This window comes from Camelina sativa, chromosome 17 (assembly GCF_030686135.1).
Source record: "Camelina sativa cultivar CO46 ecotype springtype chromosome 17, ASM3068613v1".
Taxonomy (NCBI): domain Eukaryota; kingdom Viridiplantae; phylum Streptophyta; class Magnoliopsida; order Brassicales; family Brassicaceae; genus Camelina; species Camelina sativa.
Window position 1 is genome coordinate 23,611,680 of NC_141896.1, and position 16,048 is coordinate 23,627,727.

At 37.6% G+C, this 16,048-nt stretch overlaps 2 protein-coding genes across 2 annotated transcripts; both read right to left on the reverse strand.

The window, feature by feature from the left end:
* Nucleotides 1-1,886: 1,886 nt before the first annotated feature.
* LOC147924263 (uncharacterized) lies at nt 1,887-2,360 on the reverse strand. The gene has a single exon (XM_087496682.1). The coding sequence runs from the start codon at nt 2,358-2,360 to the stop codon at nt 1,887-1,889; it is 474 nt and encodes a 157-aa protein (XP_087352808.1).
* A 201-nt stretch (nt 2,361-2,561) lies between these two features.
* On the reverse strand, nt 2,562-3,393 carry LOC147924264 (uncharacterized). The gene is made up of 3 exons (XM_087496683.1): nt 3,003-3,393; nt 2,656-2,912; nt 2,562-2,582 (listed from the first exon to the last, which is right to left on the reverse strand). The coding sequence occupies exons 1-3, from the start codon at nt 3,391-3,393 to the stop codon at nt 2,562-2,564; spliced, it is 669 nt and encodes a 222-aa protein (XP_087352809.1).
* Nucleotides 3,394-16,048: the final 12,655 nt, after the last annotated feature.

Sequence of the window (16,048 nt, forward strand, 5' to 3'; positions counted from 1 at the left end):
CTCAGTTCCAATGCTAATCCTAATGGATCTGGGAAACTATTGCCAGCCGGTGCCTTCAGCTAAAACTCAGGGGAGTATCCACCGTATGCACAGACTAACAAGCAATGGGGTCTGAAGTGGACGACTTATACGCGCCTTTAAACGTGAAGGCGACACACTGGTTAGATTTATGGATATCGATTCCCATGAGACACATCGTCGTCTGGGATAGCATCCCAAGTGTCACCAATGACGAAGAGCTTGCATCTGCCGTCGAGCCCATTGCCGTGTTGGTTCCCTACGTGCTGCGGGAGTTAGCCACTCCAGAGATGAAGCATCTGTGGTCGTACGAGAAGTTCACTCATGAGCGGGTTACAAAGGGAGTGCCTCCGAACAGGAAGCCAGGTGACTGTGGTGTGTTTACTTTGAAGTACATGAAATGTCATGCTCTTGGGATAACATTTCCTAATACTTTGTGCGACGTAAACATCACATGGATAAGGGAGAAGATAGCTTGTGACTTATTTCACGAGATTGAATGCCGTGGACCAAATGAGGATAACTACATGGAGGAGTTTGGGCTCTATGATCCTCCCCCAATCCAAGACTAACTATAAACTCCCTTGTTTGAAAGACTTAAACTGTTGTTTAAATTATGTATGACTAAATAGAATGATGTAGGATGATGTTTTGTTTCTGTTGGGGGATCTTAATATTTTGTGGGTGGGATCCTACTGATGATGGGTGGTATCTTGATATTTTTTGTATGATCCTCCTTTAAAACTCTAATGTGTAATGTGTAAGGATTATTGTTCTTGTTCTCTACTAATTATATGGGGAATATATCGGTATTTTTTGGTCAGAGTGAAAGTGTGTAGATGGCCAAAAGTAAGTAGCGTTCAGGGGAAGCTGAGTAGACATATTGTTGAAGTTAACTGTAAGTAAGTAGCGTTCAAAGGAAGCTGAGTAGACATATGGTTGAAGTTAACCGTAAGACTTCTTTTGCAATCTACAAAAATAACTTTATCAGGGTATGTGTAATGAGAAATGTTTTTTAAAAGTTATTCTGTAGTAATAGCGTGCAGCGAAAGCCAAGTAAACATATTTATGAAGTTAACTTAGAGTTGACATGTAGAGTTGACAGAAAATAGAAATAGTTATTCAGTATGCATACATTATTAAGTTAAAAATAAATAACAAAAAAAGTAAATTAATCGTCGAGACGGACACCAAGTTTTCCCCAATCCATAGGAGGGGGAACAACACACTGTTTGACATCAGCTTCCGCAACCTCTCTCATCTCATCTAACCTCTTGTGCTCTGCCTCGAAATCGACAAGTTCTTCACCCAAAATTTGATTCAGTAGGGCTTGTTGAGCGTCGATCAGATCCACTTGATGCTTTAGGGCGATAGCCTCTTCCTTCTTCGTCATGTGATCTCTCATCATACGAAGAATTGCGGTGAAACGATCTCTCGTCTCTGCTTCAACCACGGCTCACGTCTCTGCTTCAACCACGGCTCTCGTCTCTGCTTCAACCACGACTCTCGTCCTCTCAAACGCGTGTTTCATGGCATCTATTACTTCCTCTTCCCACTCGTAATCGGAACTGCTTCACTTACGCTTGCTGGAACTCTCTCCGGCCATATCTCGTAACCAACTTATTCTCTTGTTATCAAAGAAGGAGATGCAATAGATTGAGTGGAAGTGGAAATAGAGAGGATATTTATATATAAAGAAGAAGATGAATAGACGGCAACGATACAATGAATGTAGAGATAGCGAAAGGGTACAACGAATGTAGAGATAGCGAACTGGTACAACGAACGTAGAGATAGCGAAAGGGTACAATGAATGTAGACTTCAAACATTATCGTACATAGAAAGGATAATAGACATCTGACTGAAGTTAACTGAGAGCCTTCGCACTCATCCCAATACACATTGCGATGACAACAATGAAACCTATCCAAGAGAGAAGGATGAATTGTCGAAGCATTTTTTCCCTTTCATTGGATGCCAGTAAATCATTTTCTCCCTTCTTGTCTTCAACATATGTGTTAACCACCCCAGAGTTCACCAGATCGTTGTACACTTGTTCTTTCATTTCTCTTATAGATTCTTGAAGCACCTTGATTTCTTCTCTCTGCCGATGGATCTCATCCCGCGCATCCAATAAGCTCCACCTTTGCCAACCACGTGATGGTTCTGCGTCTGACCAATGAGAAAACCCATGAACAGTGCATCTGAAGATATTTCTTCCGGGATTTGCATCTTTCCATGATTTCACAATAATCGTTGATCTACCGCAGTGGTTGCAGATTAGACCAGTAATTTGTGTTTGCGAATTTGTATCAGAAATTGATCCCGAAATTTGACTCATTATTCTCTAGCTGATAGTGGTTGTGATAGTGGTTGGTTAAGAAGAGGAGTATCATAAAATGGTCTTATGAATAAATGGTAGTTAAAGTACTAGTCTTTAATAATGTCGACTTCAACACGTGGGAACATTCCTAAATAAAAATATTACGATGACAAATTTTTTCTACAGAAATTGTAGATGACTTCACGATGAAGTTAACTTCTACTCGACGTCTTCAGCAACCTGAAAAAATGTTAGCGTAACCGATGATCATATACAAAACGTTAAAAATGTATCAAGTGGGATTGTTACTTACACAATGTGGTCGAGTATGTCCAGGCTGTCTGCATTTTGAACAAGCATATTGCTTATGAGACTTCCTCGGCTTACTCCCCTTTTTACGTGACAGTTCTAGCCATGTTAGCCAACGAGACTTTTTTTGCCTACCAGGCTTCCGCTTCGGTATGGGAGGTACACATCGGATATCTGGCCCAATTGGATCGTGGTCGACATTGGGCATGATGTTAGCCGCGTATGACGCATAGACATAATCTTTTCTATAGTAAGCTTCGACTACGGTAGACATATGCAATCAACTTAAATTGACAGCTTTAATTGCATGTGAACATGGTATTGTCTCAACATCAAACACTCCGCATGAACAAGTTTTTGCTTCCAAGTCAACCAAGCAGTCACGTTGCCCACCCCTAACGTAAAAACGCCAATCATCAATGCGTTCTATCGTCATCATATCTGCGTAGTGCTCCCTTACGGCCAATAAGAACTCAACACCCCGGCTAAAGGTGGTTGTCAGACTAAGTGCATCCTCTCGTCTTTTCCAATACCACCTACCTAACTTTTTCGTAATAAACTCAATGAGATATGTGATGGGATAACCTTTGGCCTTCTTTATCATGGAGTTGATAGATTCCGCAATGTTGCTAGTCTTGATGTTGTATCTATCTCCTGGATAGTAAACCCGAGACCATAAAGCTGGATCTGCCTCAATCAAGTACGCTGCAAGGGCCGGATTTACGTTAGTAAGAGAAGCCATGTTACGGTTGTAATCATCATGCGTATGCGCATATGCTGCCCCTCTCGTCTTTCATATGGTGGTGGAACGCTTACGGTGAGCTAGGCGGTCCACAATAGAACATGTATGCACGTTTAGATATTTGGTGACCCAAAAAGTGGTTGGATCATTCTTCACACTGGCGACGACCCTCCACGTGCATCCTGGCACAGAGCATATTGCCACCAACCGAGTCTTTGTGGACTTCTTAATTTTAAAAGAGAATTTTAACATAATAGCGGTCAAACGCACCTCTGTTATGACATCATGTTTGCATGAAAAGCATTGACCTACTTTCAATTGGTCTTTCCAAGGATTATTTAACTGTCCATGAATACCACCAACAAACGGTATCCCTTCTTCAGCATCTACATCCAGGTCATCTCCATCGTCATCGTCATCTTCAAATTTCCCGTACTCACTGTAATCGAAATCCATGTCGTCAACATCTTTCGGCTTCTCATATGTAGTATCATGGAGAGCTTCTTGACATTCTTCTACACATTCATCCGCACTTGGATCTACATCGTCACCATCGTCTATAGAACGAGAGTTTTTTATATCATTAACACATTCCTTAACCGGCTGTCCATCCATGCATCGCATTGAGACGCAAAGGCGAACAACATTCCTACTACTAAAATCTATCAAGTTCTGAACTGATCTATCATTTGTGACATAGACAGGAGGGGTATCTTGGGGCAATTGCTGAAGCATCATCTCTGTTAAGGGATACGATAACTGAACCATCTCTGTTTCTTTGTCAATCTGATAATCTTCTACAGCCATTTCAAGAAGCTCAGCGTATGTACAACCGTGTCGCAAAAAAAAGCATTCTCCCACCTTTGCGTCCATCCATAGCAAAATGCCAAGACCCATTTCTCGTCACCCATACTCCGAAAACAACAGGTATTTGCGCCATTTACCTGAAAGAGTAAGCAGCAAGTCAAATACTCATTACACAGCTGACTACCCGTAGAAGTCTTAAATCAATATCCTAGATGCCTAACAAAACCAATAACATGATTGATCCAAAAGTATAATATATTATCATGAAAAAAATATACAGAGGCAAGTACATAACCGATACAAAACAAATGAGGTACAAAATCAATAAGAAAAATTTATAAATTTCAACTAAACACTATTTCATTTAAACAGACTTCACTGATAACTCGAACAAGTTGACTTCCCAAATTAGTCGACCATTGTGACCTAACTGCCTATGAAAACAAGAAACTTGATTTCTCCATATGTATAATATGGATTCATGTCAAAAACATACAGAGACAAGTAAATAACATGTATCAAAGAATACATCAAGAAAGTCTTAAAAATTATTCACCAATTTGCAATAATTTGGTTTTCAATTTACGCTGACTTCATGTTGACATCAACGAGTAGACATAAAAAAGACAATAACAGAAAAACTTCAAATGAAGTCTATTTCATGGGGTCTATATTTGCAATTACAATTTTACAAAGCAGACTACGAATGAAGTCTACTATAAACGGTTGACTTCTTTTGTGGTCTTCCTTTGTTAATTTTTTGGTTAGTTTTGCAATTAAATAGATAAAACGAGGTAGACTTCAATGGGAAGTTCAATAGGTTAACTTCAAATATAGTCGACTCTGGTTAATTTTGCAATTGACCAACCCATTGACTTTACAGTAGACTTCTGTCTACTAAGTAGACTTTAACTATCCGTCAACAAGATAAAGTAAACTTTGTCATGGTTAGTTTTGCAATTGACCAAGTTTGACTTTCGCCAAGTAGACTTCGTACGAAGTCTACATTAATGATGACTTCATTTGCAGTCTGCCGTGGTCATTTTTGCAATTGACCAACATTTGCATTTTTTAAACAGTAGACTTCTTTTGTAGTCTACTAATTATTTTAATATATTTTTAATATATTAATATTACGGTCAATGCTTAAATAATTTGGTCAATTACAAAAATAGTCACTATGGAAGTCTACTCGTTTATTATCGTAAGAAGACTTCTACTAGCAGTCATCACTAAGAAGTCAATTGCAAAAATACACCTTAGTAGACTGCAAACGAGGTATCAGTTGGAAGTATTGTAATGCAGTCTACACTATATTTTTTTTGTTTGCAAATGAAATTAAGGAGACTAGAATTTTAGTCTACGGGCTCGAAATTCGATAAATTTTAAATTGCAAAACTGACCACATAGTAGACTTTACATGATATTATGACGGTTGGACTAACAAATGAAGTCTATTTTCGACAAAAAACAAAGAAAATCACGAAATCTACCGGAAAATAACCTTATCGGTGGTTGTTTCGCAATGTCAAGCACCAAGGACGTCGTATTTAGTCACCACTGAAGAAACACAGCGCCAATTTTCCTTGTTCACGAGATATAACAAGATTAACGAACTTTTAATTTTTTAGATTAAAATGGAGAGGAGATGGAAGAAAATGAAGTTCTCATAGCATTGGGTGTTATTTAAGCTCACAAATTTGGGTTGTTGAAGTATTAAGAGCTTCAAATTTGGTTGTTAATGGTGGTTGGAAAATTGGTGTCGGTGGCACAACCGTAAATAAAAGAAGAAGATGAGGATATGGATGTAATAAACATTTTCGCCAGAAATTCAAATAAATCAGAAATAATGGTATTTCTGTGAATACATAGAATGACAGAGGATTTAGTAGGGAGAAAGTGGCAAATGTTGGAGAGAGAAAAAGAGAGGTCCAATTTTGCAATTGACTCAGATCAGGGGTCCAACTTTGCAATCGTCCCAGCAGAATATGGTAATGATCTTGGATTTTGTTCAAAGACCTAATTTGCATAGAGGATAACCGCCTCGAAAATAGTGGGATACGTGAAAATGCATAAACCCCAAAATCTAAAAAATGTGATGATGAGACATTAAAAAATTAAGGATATGACTCCACTGGACCGGATATAACAAGTTTGACCTCGAGAAGAATATGGTAATGATCTTGGATTTTGTTCAAAGTCCTAATTTGCATAGAGGATAACCGCCTCGAAAATAGTGGGATACGTAAAAATGCATAAACCCCAAAATCTAAAAAATGTGATGATGAGACATTAAAAAATTAAGGAATATGAATTAAAAGTACACGTCTGCATTTAAAGCTTAGGTCTTCCAAACTAAATAACTCACAGGACTTGGATCGAAAATGTTATGCCCAGAACCCTCTCTGACGTGCTTATATTTTTTTTTGTTAAAAGCCCATTTCCTGAAGACGAACATGTGTCACCTGCGATACCAAAGCGATCGAGTTTAATAATACCGAAGCAATCCAGTTCGCCGAGCTCCACAAGAGCTTAGAGCTCTGGAAAACTATGAAATCCCTAAGACCTCGGGAGATCGAGGTGAATGACGAAGGAGCCTGCAGAATCAAAACAGACACAGTAATGGAGAATCATAAAATTAAATGGCCTCACTAATTCCTTGTTTTTGTATGAATAAAAGATCTTGTACACGGTGTACAGTACACCTAGAAAATACATAGAAGTTCACAATTACATTCTTGCATGAAACAAGATCTTTTTGGTGTGGGTGGTGAATGATGATGAATGTATGCAATAAGATATGAATGGATAGATGGTAAGGTGTTTCAATTCCCCTTATGTTGTTGCAGTATAAGAGGTATCAATCCTAAATGAGTGTTTGTGAACAATTAAGATATGCATATGAATCTAAGTTAAGCCAAATGTAAAGATTGTTTGTCACTAACAATTCTAAGATGAAAATGTAAAGATGCAAAAGTAAAACTATAAGAACTAAGAGCTAAATGCAAATAGAACAGAATAATTGCAGCTAATATGAAACAAGAACAGAAATAGAAACTACTATGATGAACTAATGCAAGACAATAATGAACAGGACAATGAGTAAATGAAACAGAAATGCAAATAGGAATGAAACAGGACAATCACAAATCATAAACAAGAGTTCTGGGGATGAACTCGAGCAAGCACTCGACCGAGTGTAGGTCGAGTACAGGGTCGAGCTGGAATAATCCGGGAAACAGAGCAACACAATAAAAACAGAGCAAAGCAAATACGAATCAAACAACAAGCAAGCAACAAGATTAAGACTTTAAAATAAATAAACAAAGAAGGCCTTGAGGAGGGATTCATGGGCTAGACTAATGAATGAGGTCATCACACTTTGGCCAACAAATCTCAAGCAAAGCTTTGAACTAATCTCTAGACATATAAATCTAAGACAAGTTTCTTCCACTCTCATGGCAAGAATCAATCAAACCTATGCATCTCGAGACTTGTTCTCACAAAGTAAAGAATCTACACAAGCAGGCATTAAGCAATACATCTCATACCAAACAAGACCTCTAATCTCTTAGCAAGCCTAATGGTAAGCTCTAGATCTATCCTTATCTATGCTCCTTAAACATTGGTGTGATGCTAAGATGCTTGAAATCAAACCCTAACCTCTCAGTTCAGGATTAGCATTAAGAACATCTAGCCTAGAAGAGATTCTACCACAATCAAGCTTGACCAAAGCAAACAAACCTCAAACACAGCCCAGCCTAACCCATCCTCAAGATCCTAAGCACTACTCACATGAACACATGATGAACATCAAAGTTTTAAACCCAGAAAATCTCGAAACTTGCATCAAATGAAAGATAAGAACAAGATTTACAATTTTGCAAAAGGAATCAAACCCAAATTCTTAATATATTGAAAGTTATGGAACCAACAATATTGAAGAATCTAAGAGTTTTCTTAAAAAGGGTACAAAATCTAAGAAAATTTCCTTAAAAAGTAAAAACTAGGTTTCTGACTCTCTAAAAAGGTTGCACACCTTGGTGGCTGCAGGTACAAGGCTTTATATAGGAGAGGAGGTGGAAACCCTAAAAACACTAAAAGACAAAATAGTCAACGGCTCGGTCAACTCGACCTGTGCTCGGTCGAGTGGCAGGTCGAGCTGGCTTCTCTCGTGCATTCTCCACTCGGTCGAGTCCTCCTCAGCACACGGTAGAGTGTCTGGTCGAGTGTGCGGTCGAGTTGGACTCCGGACCTTGTTGTTTCAGCCTTAAATCCTTTGCTTTCTCCTCATGATTGCTTCACTTCTCCTCAGCATTGCTTCCATGCTCCTTAAGCTCCAAAATCACTTGTTTATGTATGTAAAGATGCAAATGCAATGCAACTAAACTCTAATGCATGATTAGTGCTAAAGCTACACAATAATGGCCTAAATGGATAGCAAAAGATGCAAAAGATGTGAATAAACTAGGGGAAAGCATGGTAAAATATAAGAACATCAACACCCCCAAACTTAGTCTTTGCTTGCCTTCAAGCAAATAAGCAAGACATAAGAAGGTAAGTGAGGTTTGAAAGTGGGATCTCAGCTCCTAAAGCTTGCAAATAGACCATCTAGAATCAATGTCCAAGTTACTAGTACTATGATGCAAGTTGAATGAGCTGTACTTAAAGACTTTAGACAAGCATATCACAACCTTTACTGATTTGAGCCTTAGTTATCCACATGCATTCAAATCAACCATTTTCTTTAACATTCATTAATCAAGAACATGAATCAATTCTATGCAAAGCTAAAACTCATTTGGCTTGGTAATGAAGGGTTTTGAGACAATGATGGTCTCTTTTTAGAGTAGGGCTTGTCAATATCAAGGTTCTCTCATGAAAATGAATTGAGCTTTAGAAGAATGCTAAAGGTAAGAACACTTAGATACATACAAGAACAAAACCTTGTCTACCCAAAGGTACCCAAAGTGTTTATCCTAGCAATCTAAACCCAAATTATCCTAGTGCTATCCTTTGCTTCTTCTTTTCTCTTTCACCCTTTTCTCTATTTGGTTTTCAAGTCTTAGGAGAGGTTTCTTATTTGATCTATCTAGTGGGATGGGGGATTCTCACTTATTCACTATGGTTCTCTTTTCTTCTTATTCTTAAGACATACAAGCTTTTTGCTAGATTTTTCTTTTTTGTTTTTCTTTCTTTTCTTTAACTAGAACCAATTTCAATAATCTTTACTTCCCATCCTTTCACTAGAGTTTGCTTAAACACATTCTCCTCTTAAAGACTCTACCCTTTTTTTCTTTCTCATTTCTTTCTTTTCTTTTTATAACAGCCAAGTCCCAAACCCAACAAGGAAACCACCTAGTCCTATCTAGTTTGAAAAATGCAAACTAGAACTACACAAGGTCTTACTCTTGTCAGCTCAAACCTAACACTTTCTACCAAGCTCAACCCCAAAAATAGGCCTCACACACACAAGAATAAACATGGCTTGAAAGAAGGTTTGGTTTAGGGGTAGGGGAACTGATTTTAATGGTTCAATGAGCTACTTGGATCAACAAGAGTGGTAAAAAGGAGAAAGATGATCCAAATATGTATATGGTATCCATGAGTTTAAAGCAATGCACAAGTTGATAATTAAAAATCAATATTAGGTTCTTATAAGTAGGAAATGGTTTCAAATCTCAACATGCTTCAATTTAGACCAAATGCAATGCAAGAATTCAAGGCTTGGTTCAATCTTATGCTTCTAACTACTCAACTAGCATCAAAGTACTATTAACTTGGGCATTGATCCTAGTCTAGTGAATTAAGCAAGCTAACAATGAAATAGTCATCATAGATCCCTAATGCAAATATTACGCAATCCTACATGAAACATGTTAAACATGATCCTAATATACAATGCAAACTACATGAACACTCTTTTTTTATAAAGATTTTTTTTCAAAATTTTCAAATTTTTAGGGTTTTTCTATGCCTTAGATGCTATGCAAATACTAATATGAAGATGCTAAAAATTTGAAATAAGAACACAAAACACAACATCAAATGCTATCTCAAACCCTCCCCCAAACTTAAATCACACAGTCCTCTGTGTGAAAGAAATTTGATTGAGGATTCAAGATTAAAAACAAAACACAACTATGAAATGCAATGATATTTACAAGTGAAGGTGATAGTGGTACCTTAAGGATTGTGGAAGAAGTTGTCCACATCCATCTGCATGTTGTCATAGGAGTAGTTGGGGTCTTGTTGGTGACTTGGAGATGGACTTTGGGGCAGCTCGACTATGGCGATCGACCGTGACTCGATCGAGTGCATGTCCGAGTGGGGGGGTCGAGCTGGACCGCGTGTCTTCCTCTCTTCTTCTGTTTAGACTCCCTTGCTTCCCTGACCATCCACGAAACAAAGGTCAAAATACCAAAATTCTAAGCAATATATACAGAGATACCTTAGGGACTTCCTCCCTAGTGAGCTTGTTTAAAGTCACTAAGCTTGACTTCTATAGCTCTTCAAGCTTGGTTTGGAGACCAAGGAGGTGATGAAATCCCCCCTGGTTCTACTTGATAACCTTGGTGTTCCTTCTTGATCACTACTTCCTTAACAATTGAACCATGTTTCTTCTTAAACTTGAATCTTGGTCTTGCCTTCTTCAAAGACCTCTTGTTGAGCTGAGCTTGAAGTTCCTTCACTAAACCAGCTAGCACTTGAACTGAACCCTTTAGTTCTTGGACAGTCTTGGCTTGGGCTGAACCTTTAATCCTAGGGTCCTCTCCATCCTCAAAAACTTCACAACTAGCTTTTTCCTCTACCACAAAGTGCTGACTTTCAATAGTAGGTTGATGTGTTGAATTCTTGATGCCAAACTTCATAGTGAAGTCTTTAGCAAGGTGGAGCTTGATGGTTCCCATCTTAACATCAATTACTGCCCCAGCTGTGGCTAAGAATGGTCTTCCCAAGATGAGAGGATCTTCTGGCTCTTGGTCCATGTTCATGATCACAAAATCAGTTGGGATTCTAGCTTTCCCTATCTTTACTGGGAGATCTTCAATCACTCCAAGCACATCCCTCTTGGATCCATCTGCTAGCCCAATATAGAGATTGCAAGGCTTAAAATGTTCATATCCCAACTTCTCAGCCACTGAGTATGGAATTAAGCTCACTGAAGCTCCTAGGTCACATAGACACTTGTTGAAGTGCATATAGCTGATAGAGCATGGTAGGTTGAATGAGCCTGGATCTTTAAGCTTTGTTGGGATAACAGCTTTTCCAATCTCCTTCAAATCTTTCATGTCTTGATCATGAGCCTTCTTCTTGGACATCTCAAGCAAAAGATCCTTATGGACGGGATATGGAGCATACTGTTCCAAGGCAGGCCCTCTCTCTTCTTCTTGGTAAGCAATGATAACCTCTTGTATGGCCATCACTTCCTCTTGTTTCTCAATCACATCTTCTTCCTTCAAAGCTTTCTCATCCTCTTTTTGCTTAGCCAACATCTCCTTTTTCTTAATGATTTCCCTTAGTTCCTTCAGCTTATGTGCCTTGAAAAGTCCTGGGAATGGTAGAGGTGGTTTGTAAGCAGGAGGAATATACTTAGCAGGCTTAACAGCTTTTGTGTCCTCAGCTCGATCAACCACTCGATCGGAAACTCGGTCGAGTGCTGGCTCGAGCACCTGGTCGAGTGCAATGGCAAATTCAGTCTGCTTTGCACAATCTTCACTCTGAGCTTCAAGAAATGACCAATCCTCCCCAGCTTGAACCTCACTGTCCTCAGTGACTTCTTCTTCATAGAGATTAATAGCTTTAGCTGTAAACTCCCTTGGGTTTTGAATAGCTTCTTCAGGAAGTTGGTGTGGCTTAGGAGCTGAAAGAGAAGCAATGGAGCTCTCCATGTACTTGACCTTAGAGTTTAGTTCATTAGAATAGGAATTCAATGTTTGGTTCAGCTCATCAAACTGCTTTGCTACCTCAATCTGCCCAGTTGCTTGCCCAAGTAAAAATTGTTGCATCATAGCTTTTAAGTCAGGTTCTTGGGCTTGTGATGTCTGAAACATTGGAGGGTGACACCATTGAACTTGGAATCCTGGTTGATGTTGCCATGGTACAGAATGGAACATACTGCTGTGAAACATGATGATTGACTCGAACTGACACTCGGTCGAGCACAGGCTCGAGTGGGTGGTCGAGTCAACTGGGAAGAGAAGTCTATTTAGATACGCTGTCTGACTCGATCAAGTGCTTGATCACTACTCGGTCGAGTGGTGGTCGAGTTGATGGTCGAGCTGGTACCTGAAACTCAATCACAGACAAGCAGGAGAAGAAACGAGATCAGTAGCGAACAAGTGGATAAACGAACTTAATCTTAGACGAATATGGATCCTAAATGTCACAAAAACACACTCAAATGGGCAACGGCGCCAAATTGAAACAAGATCTTTTTGGTGTGGGTGGTGGATGATGATGAATGTATGCAATGAGATATGAATGGATAAATGGTAAGGTGTTTCAATTCCCCTTATGCTGTTGCAGTATAAGAGGTATCAATCCTAAATGAGTGTTTGTGAACAACTAAGATATGCATATGAATCTAAGTTAAGCCAAATGTAAAGATTGTTTGTCACTAACAATCCTAAGATGAAAATGTAAAGATGTAGAAAGTAAAACTATAAGAACTAAGAGCTAAATGCAAATAGAACAGAATGATTGCAGCTAATATGAAACAAGAACAGAAATAGAAACTACTATGATGAACTAATGCAAGACAATAATGAACAGGACAATGAGTAAATGAAACAGAAATGCAAAGAGGAATGAAACAGGACAATCACAAATCATAAACAAGAGTTCTGGGGATGAACTCGAGCAAGCACTCGACCGAGTGTAGGTCGAGTACAGGGTCGAGCTGGAATAATCTGGGAAACATAGCAACACAATAAAAACAGAGCAAAGCAAATACGAATCAAACAACAAGCAAGCAACAGGATTAAGACTTTAAAATAAATAAACAAAGAAGGCCTTGAGGAGGGATTCATGGGCTAGACTAATGAATGAGGTCATCACACTTTGGCCAACAAATCTCAAGCAAAGCTTTGAGCTAATCTCTAGACATATAAATCTAAGACAAGTTTCTTCCACTCTCATGGCAAGAATCAATCAAACCTATGTATCTCTAGACTTGTTCTCACAAAGTAAAGAATCTACACAAGCAGGCATTAAGCAATACATCTCATACCAAACAAGACCTATAATCTCTTAGCAAGCCTAATGGTAAGCTCTAGATCTATCCTTATCTATGCTCCTTAAACATTGGTGTGATGCTAAGATGCTTGAAATCAAACCCTAACCTCTCAGTTCAGGATTAGCATTAAGAACATCTAGCCTAGAAGAGATTCTACCACAATCAAGCTTGACCAAAGCAAACAAACCTCAAACACAGCCCAGCCTAACCCATCCTCAAGATCCTAAGCACTTCTCACATGAACACATGATGAACATCAAAGTTTTAAACCCAGAAAATCTCAAAACTTGCATCATATGAAAGATAAAAACAAGATCTACAATGTTGCAAAAGGAATCAAACCCAAATTCTTAATATATTGAAAGTTATGGAACCAACAATATTGAAGAATCTAAGAGTTTTCTTAAAAAGGGTACAAAATCTAAGAAAATAAAAAGGCAAAGGGAATAATTTCTTAAAAAGTAAAAACTAGGTTTCTGACTCTCTAAAAAGGTTGCACACCTTGGTGGCTGCAGGTACAAGGCTTTATATAGGAGAGGAGGTGGAAGCCCTAAAAACACTAAAAGACAAAATAGTCAACGGCTCGGTCGAGTGGCAGGTCGAGCTGGCTTCTCTCGTGCATTCTCCACTCGGTCGAGTCCTCCTCAGCACACGGTCGAGTGTCTGGTCGAGTGTGCGGTCGAGTTGGACTCCGGACCTTGTTGTTTTAGCCTTAACTCCTTTGCTTTATCCTCATGATTGCTTCACTTCTCCTCAGCATTGCTTCCATGCTCCTTAAGCTCCAAAATCACCTGTTTATGCATGAAAAGATGCAAATGCAATGCAACTAAACTCTAATGCATGATTAGTGCTAAAGCTACATAATAATGGCCTAAATGGATAGCAAAAGATGCAAAAGATGTGAATAAACTAGGGGAAAACATGGTAAAATATAAGAACATCGTTGCACTACTATATATACTTGTTATTTTCCACAATTTTTGAGGGGTCAAACAGCATGTTTTTTTACTAAACTACTTGATTTATTGCATATTGTAAAACTGTGTATGTTACTTGTTGTGTTGTTTTGAAAGAGAAACTAGGTTTAAACCCGTGGTACACCATGGGACTAATTTTATTTTTATTTTGTTTCTAAAATATTTAAATATTTTAGTAAATAATTGTACATTTATTTTTGAAATAATTATCATTAATATTTGTTATGTTTTTCTTTAAATATTTTATAACTTAATAGATTTCTACCATTAAAAATTTAATAAAATGTATGTACTGAAACAGTTGCGGACATGTATATACTTTCACGGATTTCATAGGACGGTTAATTATTATTCTTTTTGGTGTGAAGGATGGTTAATTACTTTGTGAGTTAAAAATCTATAAACGTCAGGTCAGTTCTGAAACATATTTAACGATTTTAACCCGTAAAAAATTATCCTACAAAATCCATGGGAGTATGTAGTCTGCACTCATGTGTTAACCTGCCATGTGAGGTATGATCCGCAACAGATTTAATGATTTTAACCCGCAAAACTATTATTAATTTGATTAGTAAGAATTTTTTTTTCAAGTTTAAAGAAAATTATATTATTTAATTAATTATCAAATTAGTATTTAATGAAATAGTAGTGGTTCCGATTTTTTTGTAAAGTTGGGATTATGTAGGAATAATTGTTTACAAAAAACGGAAACCTTATTATAATTTATTAAATCGTAAATTAATAAATATAAATATTTAATACCAATGGCATGATTGTAAATAGGATTCAATTTTAGGATTTATTTGCTAAATGTCTCCTAAAATATATATATAGATATCAATCCAAACATGTTTAAAAAGAAAATTCTATAAAAAATTAACCTTCAAATATTTTTTGTTACATTTGTTTTTGTTATATATTTTTAAAATTGGTAACGATTTTTTTTTGGTTAAGTGTGATTTACGCAATTAATTACAATTTGTGAGGTGAATTTCTTTTTGATCATTTTGACCAGCCTTACATTCGGAGACTTTAGCTAACACCACAAAAAAAAAAAAAAAAAAACCATATGAACGGTTGTCGTAAAAAAAAAAACAATATAAGGTACTCACCTTTTTGCTTTTAGACTCATATTCATCCAAAAATATTTTAGTTCAAAAAATGAACAGTCTCTTAGTTTTTATTTTTGTTTTTGCTACGTCTTTTGTGTTAAATGAAGCGAAAGATTGCAACTACAATATGTTAGAAATTCAAAACAAACTCGGTCCTGGTCGTATTTTACAAGTTAACTGCAATGACTCACCTGGTCGTACCTATCACTGGTTAAAATTCAATGAGAAATACTTATTCCCAGCAAGGGGAAACGGAGTTCGCATGTGGTATTGTCTATTAATTCACTGGCCTACAAAGGAAAAGTATAGTTATGAACTGCAGGCAGAATTAGGACCAAAAGACCCTCCATGTAAACATGGATTCTGCTCATGGATTGCCAAAATTGATGGGATTTACTATGAGAAAAAATAAAACTAAACCACAGATACGTTTGAAGGGATGGACTAAAGATGGGGAGTCTTCTCCAAAAAATTAATTGCTTTTCCTTTGTTAACATGAACTACTTATTTTAAAATTTGAG

Bases quoted from the DNA above. Each gene is read 5' to 3' on its own strand.
- LOC147924263 (XM_087496682.1), bottom strand. From the start codon at position 2,360: ATGAGTCAAATTTCGGGATCAATTTCTGATACAAATTCGCAAACACAA.
- LOC147924264 (XM_087496683.1), bottom strand. From the start codon at position 3,393: ATGGCTTCTCTTACTAACGTAAATCCGGCCCTTGCAGCGTACTTGATT. The intron at 2,913-3,002 runs GTTCATGCGGAG...TGTCTACCGTAG, and splicing joins TGACTTGGAAGCAAAAACTT to TCGAAGCTTACTATAGAAAA. The intron at 2,583-2,655 runs GTAAGTAACAAT...ACATTTTTTCAG, and splicing joins GACATACTCGACCACATTGT to GTTGCTGAAGACGTCGAGTA.